This window comes from Echiichthys vipera (assembly GCF_963691815.1).
Source record: "Echiichthys vipera genome assembly, chromosome: 21".
NCBI lineage: Eukaryota > Metazoa > Chordata > Actinopteri > Perciformes > Trachinidae > Echiichthys > Echiichthys vipera.
Genome location: NC_139846.1, coordinates 16,427,085 through 16,437,084, shown reverse-complemented (window position 1 = coordinate 16,437,084; position 10,000 = coordinate 16,427,085). Strand labels below are relative to the sequence as shown.

Below are 10,000 nucleotides of genomic sequence, written 5' to 3'. Positions count from 1 at the left end.
TGGTGTTGTTTTGACCTAAGCCGGGTAGCTGGTCCATTATGAAGTTGATAGGAGGATTTGGCCATGTTGATTCTAGACAACATCATCTCCTCTACCATAAATAACCTGAGTGTTTTCTCTGAGTCACACAACAATATACAGAGAGCTCTCAGCTTTATCCCCTGGTCTCATCCACTGCACATAAACACTCACACATACACACAAACCCCAAGAAAATGATTGTGCCTGGATAGATGTAAACAAAATAACAGATTTAAAAGTACAGTTGGCCCCATACAGCTCAGTTTCAGCTTAAATTGTCATTTTACAATCTAGTGTGGCTTTAGGGTTTGTCTCAAAGTGTGTTTTCTCAGATGGACGGTGGGGGAAACTAGTTTGATTTTAGATGAGCAGCATCATCCGGCAGCGCAGTCTCAATAGTTTGCCAATAAGGCTTTGGATATACACTGTATATCCCTAACCAACATAACGGTGGGAGAGCATGATGACTACCATGACGGAAGTAATAGACAAACCGCACCCAGTCTTCTTGCATGTGGAGAAACCATATTGAAATACCTCCTGACAATTTATCATCATCTATCTGTCTATATTGTTTTCCTTTCAGGATGATATGTTGAAAAAAAATGTCAATTTCCATTTAGCATGAATGGTTTGCTGTGGCTATAGAAATAGATACATTATAAAGGTTTTTTCTTTTTCCATCTATTGCTTTATTTTTCCCCATATCAAATGAAGACTAAAAAAAACTATTAAATGAATACACAATTTTTCCTCATGTACAACATATGTAATAAGTAGGCCATTTACATTTGTTATCCACATTCAATCAAATAATTTCAAATAAAGCATTTAAAATTGCATTTCAATCAGTATAGTGCATACATTGAAACATACACATTATCAACAAAGTAAAAATACACAGTTGATTCTAAAAATGATATAGCAAGATACTTTCATGGTCCAAAATGTTCTTATCATCCGTTTGACTATATACAGAATAATATTAAAATATTACATTCTATTACTTCTTTTGCATTTAACATGAGGTCTTAATAAACTATGTATAAATGTATTATTATGTTGATCTTGAACATACACTATTACAACCTATAATATTATGTTTAAGCTGCTGAACACATATATTAAGAATATATGTGCTATTGTTTAAGCTACATGTATTCATGGCTCATTATTAAATACAAACCACTCAAACTAATTTTTTACTCACAAATCCAACTGTTAAAGCACTTCCTCTACTCTGCATAATGTGTTTTTTAATGAAGAAAATCTGCTTCAGCATTTCTGAAGTGCTTAAGAACACAGTAACTGATGTTTACAGGTGTAATGGGTCTCACTGATGCATACTGTATAAATGAAACAAATAATTCCATTTCTATTTGATGGCCAGCTATAATCTGTTGACAGTATGCCATGATTGTTTCCATTGTGTTCCCTCTATAGTTGATGATTCAATAGTGTTTTTTACATTTACAAGTTATAGACTGCACATACGGACAAAGGATTTTTTTCTGTACATCTACTGTATGCCCAATCAGGCAAGACATTAGTCAATAAAAAAAAAACTGCACTTCTGACAATGCCAAGGTTTAAGATGTCATTAAGTTTTTAACAGATTAATATCTAGTTTTACATTTGAATTGCCTTCATGTTTATGGGCATGTGCCTTCCTGACATGAAAGTGCTGTAAAACTGAGATATTGCAGTGAACAACAGTGTATTGTTTGTAGGTGTAAAAGCACACAACGTGTTTTGTTAAATCCTGGTTTGATGTTTCATTAATTCACCGTATTTGAAAGTAACATATTTAGAATGTGCTGCACATAGCACCTTTAATCACATCTTATTTATTGTTGTAACACCACCAGGAGTCACAGAGAGAAGAAGCAGGAAGGGTAAAGTCTAACCACATACACCGAACAGGGATTGCTTTCATAATCTTTATACCATGAATGGGATGATGAATAGGGGACGAGGAAACTGTGCCCATGTCAGCTTCTTTAGCAGAGTGCAGGGAAAAGTCAGAGATCTGTCTGTGTGGAAGGCGACGGGCTGGCTGGAGGACAAAGAGGCTGGGAAAAGTGTTTGTACTTCTCTGGCACAGGACCCTGAGGAGGCGATGGGATGGGAGTGTCTGGAGAGGCTGCAGAAACAGAGAGACATTTTTTTTTTCAAATTCAAATGTTTTTGTGTGGGGGGGAAAATGATATTGTATATATAAAGTCTGTAAAATGTATCGTCTGCAGCCCCACGGGAAATGTTACATCTATAGCTGCTGCTTTATAGATACGGCTCCCATCAATCTTATGTGGCCATTAGGTGGTGTAATATTGCCGGATGCATTTTTTATTTTTAAAGAAAGCATACAATAGGGCCAATGCTCATCAATTCTTGTAAATGTTACATTTTTATGGGTTTCTTTCCACATTCAGGATGCCTATTTATTCATTTCGACTAAGTTAATGGAAACACATCTGGCACACGCACACTTTTGTGACATTTAAGATGTGTGTGTCAGAGGGTTTGTGCTTGCCGGGGTTAATGCAGTTTGTGTGACTGTATGCATGTCTCACAGTTGTCGAGTATGCGGCTCTTACCTATCTGTGGAGTGTGAATGACAGGCATGGTGCTGATGACAAGTGTGTGTCCAGTCAAAGGGTCCTGGGCCAGCTGGGTGTGTGCTTGGTGGTGCAGGTGTGTGGGCTCTGACGTAAGGCCTGAACACATAGTGCCAAGTTCTTGTTATGCAGTTGTCGCAGATGTTTTGCATCTCATAGAGAAATATGTTTTTTAATCAGTTGACATTTCAGGGCTCACACACTTAAATGATGATTTTTCTTCCATATGGTGACATATCACCTAACAAGCCCTCATCAGACCACAAAGAACAAAGGGAAGTTCCCTTTGCTTTTCTTTCTTTTTTTCAAGCTTTTAATTAATTGTGAAAGATACGTTTTACAAATTTTTGCATAGTTTATTTCAGTCTGTGCCTTTAAAAGGTTATTGTTTTGTGTATTTAATTTCATTTTTCATAGGGATTTATACAGTATACATAGGAAAGTGTACAATAATTTGTATCACAGCATTTATAGCTACTGCTAATTTACAATACCTGTCCCTAAGGACCTTTTATACATACATACATAGAACATGATCAAAGACAATTTAAAAGGCTGAGTAATCTATGCATGCAGCTCTGTAGCATGCTAAAATAACCTATAATAATTATTATAAACACTAAATCCCCTTATTTTACTTTCATTCCCCCAGTTTGACTATAATTGCATATAGAATTATGGTCAAACTGGGGGCATGCATGTAAAATAAGGGTATATATATATACAGTATATACTGTATATGTAATAAGACAATCAAGTTTCATTTTCTCCACCGTTTGCTTTTGTTTGCTTGTTATTTGTTTTCAAACTGTTTTACCAGTCGCAAATTCACATAACTAAATATAATATAATCTCTCGAATATTTTAAAAGCATTTTTTGTTAGGTTAGTTCCCCATCCCTACAGGATGCTAAAAAATAAAACAAACACATCTCTTCCTGTACGTGGTCTTCTAAGTCAGGTTGTCATATTCTGGAGTTGTTTTTAACGTGTATGGAAAAAATGGGAGACTTTTTTGGAGATGACTTAGTACTTTTTTTTCCACACCTCATCTTGTGCTTGAGTTGTCTGTCATGGCCCTGCTTAGAATATGTTTGATGCATTCTACCTTTAACTACAGACTCCCCTATTCATACACATTCCGATTTGTTTGCAGATGTCACCTAGCGGCATTTCATGTAGCAAGTTGTTTATTTTGGTTTTGCCTAATATATATGTGGATTATACAAAGTTGTACTTTTTCTCTGCAAAATCCCTAACTTTCTATTCATTGTTTATATCCAGGAAGACTTTGCTGAGTATGTATACTTTTTTTTTGTTTTTTGTTCCTGCTTGTCCAGGTCCACACATTTATCATTGAATAGCTCCAGTGGAGCGTTTGGTGGTCTTGCTGAAGGTCACCCTATTTTTCTTTCTGCAGGTTTCCAAGCACAGACATGGGCCCGGTCTCACCTCCCAGCAGCATCTCATGCAGCAGGTTGTCTATCTTGGCCAGGCCACAGAGCTTAATGAACTGGAGCTGTTCGATCATCTGCCAGGTGATACTCTGCAGGGTGGGCAGCAGGAGTAACAGCTCTCCAAAACGACCCCTGGAGTCATACTGACGGTCATTAATGTAGTCTTCCAGACTCATCTGGACCTACACACACACAAGGTATAAGCAAACTGGATGTCATATTCAAATGGTAAATGGACTTGCATTGCATTTTTTATATAGCACCTTTCTCCAAAGCAATTTACAGTACATGCCACATCACCCATTTACACACACACATTGATACACTGATGGCAGAGGCTGCCATGCCACCTGCTTATCAGGAGATACATTTGTTCCCATTCATACACCAATGGGAGCATTTTGGGGTTTAGTATCTTGCCCACCAAGGACACCAGGGTTTGAACTGCTGGTTGGTGGTCGACTCACTCCTAAGCCACAGCCGCCCTTTACAAATGTGTAAAAATGCTAAATAAAATCTATACAAGTATAATCCATAGTGATAGTAAAGCAGCTCCTCCTTAACGCTGTTTATTAAGAATTATAATATGAGTTACTAGAAAAGAACTGCAGCTCTGCAATAAGCTACAAGAGTCAAATGCTCGACCTACCTGCAGACGAATGGCCTTGATCTTCGATGGGTCCCGCAAAGACTTTGCATCTGCAGATTGGGACGTGAAGCATGGAAGTGGGGGATGGATTAATGGGGGGAGGGGTGGAGGGAAGGGATTGAAGGACAAGAGGGTGAGAGAGAAAAAAAACAGAAACATCAGGGATGGAATTGAGGATATGACTGAAATTGATGGAATAATTGTGGTCGAACTGGGGCATGAACGTAAAATAAGGGGATTTAGTGAAGGGGAAAAAAAGGGTGGACAGGTAACACCAGATGGGGGCAAGGATTGTGGTCACACCAGGCCAAGTAGATATGGAAAAAGGGGGAAATGGAGGGATTGGGATATAACTTTGAGGGGAATGTAACCAGATGGATGGGATTGGTTGGGAAAAGAGGGATCTGGACAGAAATGGCAATGGGTATTGGACAAGGTAGCATTTAAAATATTTAGTTTGCTATTTTCAAATCATAATCATGATTTTTGACCTTTTATGTCCTTTTCATTGTTGCTTTTATTCTCATTTTTTTCTTGTAATATGAAAGCACTATTGGAAACAAGACATGTACTGTATGACATTTATTTAGCCTTTAATATATATCCTTAGATAAAACATTTTGAAATAATAAATTCAATAAATGTGTGGAGCATTACACGGTACACACCCGTGTGCCAAGGTTATTACCAATAGCAATTGCCAAAATATTTTCTCATCTTGCCTAGGTATAGTTTCCTTAACCTCAAACAGTATTCCATTTCACTACTGTAACAAACAGGTGAAACAAGGGTGATCTGGAAAAACAAGGAAGAGTAAACTTGCATTTCTTATAACTGTGCTTCACAAATCCCCTGATGGCTAAAAGTACTAAAAAAAATGTATTACCTGGGTCAAAGAAGACAATAGCCTTGAGTGCTGCATATTCATTTTCATCTATCTGGATATCCTGGAAGGGCTGGACCAGCTCATCCAGCACTCTGTTTGCTACCTTGTATATCTCTTGTTCAGGACTGTTCTTGTGGATCACACATCCGTTACCTGCAGACACAGTGAGTTTCAGTTAGTACCAGTGTTAAGGGGATTTGAAAGGTATGTGGGTGTGTGTATAGGAGGGTGAAACAAATAAATTTAGCCTCAAAGAGAAAAAAAAACATTGAAACTGACCTTTGTCAAGCCTATTTGTTTCCTGAGACGAAGCAAAGCACAATGTGTGTGTGTGATGTATGTAGTTTTTAGTTGACGGATCTGCCTACAGTATAATGTGTCTAGGTAATAAGTAATGCCATTTACAAGAGACACTTTTGAAATCACAAAGAAATGGAAACCTTTAGTTAATCATTGTCAGCTAACACAACATTTGATCTGGGACACTTTGCATTATAGTACACATATACTGTATGTTAAAGCAGGAGTGAGGATAATAAATGAACATTTGATATGTTGTTCCTGAATCATTCTGATATGAGGGCTATACAGTATAGTAGATCGTTTAGTTCATTACAACAACCTTCTTCATGAGTAGCCATTGAATCAGTCACTGGGTGGCACAAACTAGCAATTACTCGTTAATTACTATTTGCTTAATAATGACTTTTGTGCCCTCTCAAGTAAAGTGGTACATCACACTGAGTAGTTGCTAAGTACTCCTTCATTAAGGGCATTATCCCTAAGATTTTCATCTAGTTAATTGTCTGTTAAGTAACTATCTATCAAAGAATGAATAAAACAATGGTGATTGATCATTGACCTACTAATGAAAGCACTTGTACTCGTTTCTTTGCCAAGTATTAAAATATGTGTGTCTGTTGCGACATACCCTCTCTAAATAAAAATGTGCTGCCATGTTAGTGACGCTGCGGACAGCAGTTGGTCTGCCGGTGGAACTCTGTCACTGCCGGTTATGCTGTGTCTCATTGTAATCGGAAATCGGGAACTTCCAACTTCTGAGTCAGGCTTGTAGTAAGGGCAGAAGTGTATTAGGAACATTTGTGTCTGTATGGATTTAAGAGGGACACAAATAGTGGACATGCCAGATGTAGAGAGGTGAATGCGGGTCAATAAAGATTACAAAAGAGCACAAAAAAAGCTCAACAAATACTGCGACCCTGAACTTGACAATATGGCGGGGCTCTGAAAGAATAGGCTCATCTGAAATTACATCTTACTGCCAAAGAGGTCGCTACTCCTTAGAGTTATTTTAGAACTGCTCATTAACGATTCATTAATCATCACGTCATTCTTGAGTCGCTCTTCGCCTATTCCTTAGTAGCTAAATTTTTGCGTACCCTATTACACTATAAAGTGTTATTGGATCAGGCTTCACACTTCAATGCTCAACCATCGGATTGCACCACTTATTAAAACTCTGCTGGTGAGTTCATACCTAAAAGCAGGAAGTCCTTGAATGGCATTGACCTTTTGGCGACCCCAAGTAAAAGGTGTTCCCCTGCATGAGCCCTGAGCAAACTCACCTGGAAACAAGCACACACACACACACACACACACACACACACACACACACACACACACACACACACACACACACACACACACACACACACACACAAACACACACACACACACACGCAAAGGTAAACAAAGAACACAAACAATGCAACAATGCCTCCCCTTTTGCCCTTACGTACATCACAGAGGGAACATACTTGTGGGAGTAGACTATGTTTATTGGCCTTTGTATGCTAAAGTAAAGTAAGATCTATAATGCTCTACTTAATTATTGCTTTTAATATTCTTTCATCTCTCATGATTAAAGAGAATCTTTCTTTCATCCCAACTGAAAAGGCTTCATCAGAATAAGCCATTTGTTAGAGCAGCAAGCACAATCATACATGCTTGACATGAAAATTTACAGTAAATGGGCAGCACTTCAGAATGTTAAACTAAAGTGAAGTCTGGGAGGTTGTTTTTTTTTTAACCTAAGGGCATGGAATTAAAATGTACAAAAGGATGCAACAGCATAATCCATGTTGAGCCGTCATGTCTTAAATCTGTGTTACCTGGTCGTCCAGCGGCAGTTCTCCAAATGCAGGAATGTACTTTGCCCATTCAACCAACACCAGTAACTGTTGTCTCATAGAATCACATACATCTGCGACAGTGGCTGACTTCTGCTCCGATATATCCGCTATTCCAACTGGAGCAGTGATCTGGAGGGAGACAGAAAACAATGGTTTTACCGGGTCACAATCCGATCAGTGGATTTCCTTGTGCAAGTAATTTTATCATGCAAATGATGTACTGACGGATAAATATACAGAATATAAAAGGGATTGTCACCTGTTGGGACAGTGATTCAGCTTGAGCCAAAATAGTAATGGGTGGCAAGTCTTGGGAGTCAGGAATACTTCTTCGGGAGCTGATCCGATCTCTCTCGTTCTGTACAGCTAAAATGTTAGACAGTAGAGTTATAATAGGGAACAGGGAAGCACCTCCTGTACTTTCTTTATTGTAAAAAATAAATTTCAAACTGGAGTATGTCCAGCAATCCTGCTAATATTCAAGTCTACCCTGATTTTGTGTTTGCAAGAATTTTGCTTTGTATCAGTGTTAGGTGGGAAAAGTTCTAAATGTAAATGATGACAGCAGCCACTAAGCCAGTAAATATTCTGAAAAATAGTCTTACAGGCTAGCATCAGCAATAGGAGTCAAACGTTAACCAGTCTCAATCCAGAACAACATGTTTGAATAACACATGATTAGGTGTCATAAAACTCCTTGCCAAGGTTATACCCCTCATAAATACATCACACACACACACACACACACACACACACACACACACACACACACACACACACACACACACACACACACACACACACACACACATAAAGTAATCACCCATTTTATGGCTGAGCCTATTTCAACCATCTTGGATCAGCTTTCAGATTCTCTGAAGGCAGCGTCTCCTTAAGAGCCACTAGTTTTAAGGCTATACCTTGCCTCAGTGGAACATATGCACATAATATTGATAATATGCCATGAAAATCACTTTGTACAAAATATATCCAAATAATTTAGACTGTTTTCTGTTTTGTATCTCTGTATGCAAACTTTTCATTTTAGACTTTTCTGATGGGCGAAAACTACTTTCTCTCTTGTGCAGGGCGCAGGAGGAAGGTTTCCTACCTTCTTTCTTCATGCCAGCTCTAAAGCATTTGTTAAGTCTGCAGAAACGACACTGGTTCCTCTTATCTTTATCCACAATGCACTGTCTGCTGAACCTGCGTATGACACAGTGTACTGTCATTCAATGTGGCATGTTGTGACATGATGACTGGGATGCAAAAGCAAGTTATCAATAGATCTGCACATAATCATAAGGGTGCACATGTTGTACAAGAGCATAATCGTGCATACTGATACGTATATATGTATGTAAGTGTGGCATAATGTTAAGTCTGCTGTGTTTTTTTATGTGTGTGTTTTTGCTCTCTGTACCTGCAGGTGTAGACATGGCTCTTGCGTATTGAGCGTCTGAAGAAGCCTTTACAGCCATCACAGCTGGAGGCTCCGTAGTGTTTTCCTGTGGCTTTGTCTCCACAGATGGCGCAGTTACTGCTGACGCCGTCTGGACCGACCGGCAGGCTCGGCTCTGTCGGCATGCTGTCTGACAACACACAAGAACGCTCACACAGGTAAATACATACACAAGTGCACAGACACATTCTTATATATATATATTGGCATAGACACAAATACAATAACAAACAGAATCAGTATTGCAGAAAACATCCAGGAATAATTCAGCATCATGAAACCACAGTACTGACTGACTGTCCACTGCAGTATGTGATTATAGCATCTCACTACTAGAGTAGATGTATTCTCAGTACTCTGCTGTACTATATCCCAGAGAAATGCTGCAGAGGTTTATTGGGGTTAGCATAACTGAAAAGTAATTTGTGTGGTCTTTGATTTGTACATCAAACTAAACGCAAATCAGGAAAAAGAATAAATGACCAGTTGTCAAACATTTAAGCCTTACTGTTGATGTCTTTACTGTAACTGTCTCATTACCATCAGCAATATCATAATCATCACTGTCGCTATTATCAGCCACAGCAGCAGCATCGTCACTATGATCATCATCATTGTCTGTATATTCATTGTTCTGTCAAAGCCTAAACCAAATAGAACACAACATCATAACATGTTGGGGTAAATACTCAAGATGCATCAGCACCCTCACACCAGCCAGCACCGAGAGGAGTCTTCTTTCTGTTCACGTTCAC

At 38.6% G+C, this 10,000-nt stretch overlaps 1 protein-coding gene across 1 annotated transcript in view; it reads right to left on the bottom strand.

The window, feature by feature from the left end:
- Positions 1-2,042: 2,042 nt before the first annotated feature.
- Positions 2,043-10,000, bottom strand: part of hnf4g (hepatocyte nuclear factor 4, gamma) — a gene marked incomplete at both ends in the record, with an annotated part of 8,790 nt that continues 832 nt past the window's right edge. Inside the window, 10 exons of the mRNA XM_083936169.1 lie at positions 2,043-2,164; positions 2,619-2,738; positions 4,091-4,277; positions 4,745-4,794; positions 5,631-5,783; positions 7,129-7,216; positions 7,763-7,912; positions 8,043-8,149; positions 8,895-8,989; positions 9,207-9,375. Of these exons, the coding sequence (XP_083792295.1) occupies positions 2,043-2,164; positions 2,619-2,738; positions 4,091-4,277; positions 4,745-4,794; positions 5,631-5,783; positions 7,129-7,216; positions 7,763-7,912; positions 8,043-8,149; positions 8,895-8,989; positions 9,207-9,375 (1,241 nt within the window). The remainder of the gene's footprint in view (positions 2,165-2,618; positions 2,739-4,090; positions 4,278-4,744; positions 4,795-5,630; positions 5,784-7,128; positions 7,217-7,762; positions 7,913-8,042; positions 8,150-8,894; positions 8,990-9,206; positions 9,376-10,000) is intronic.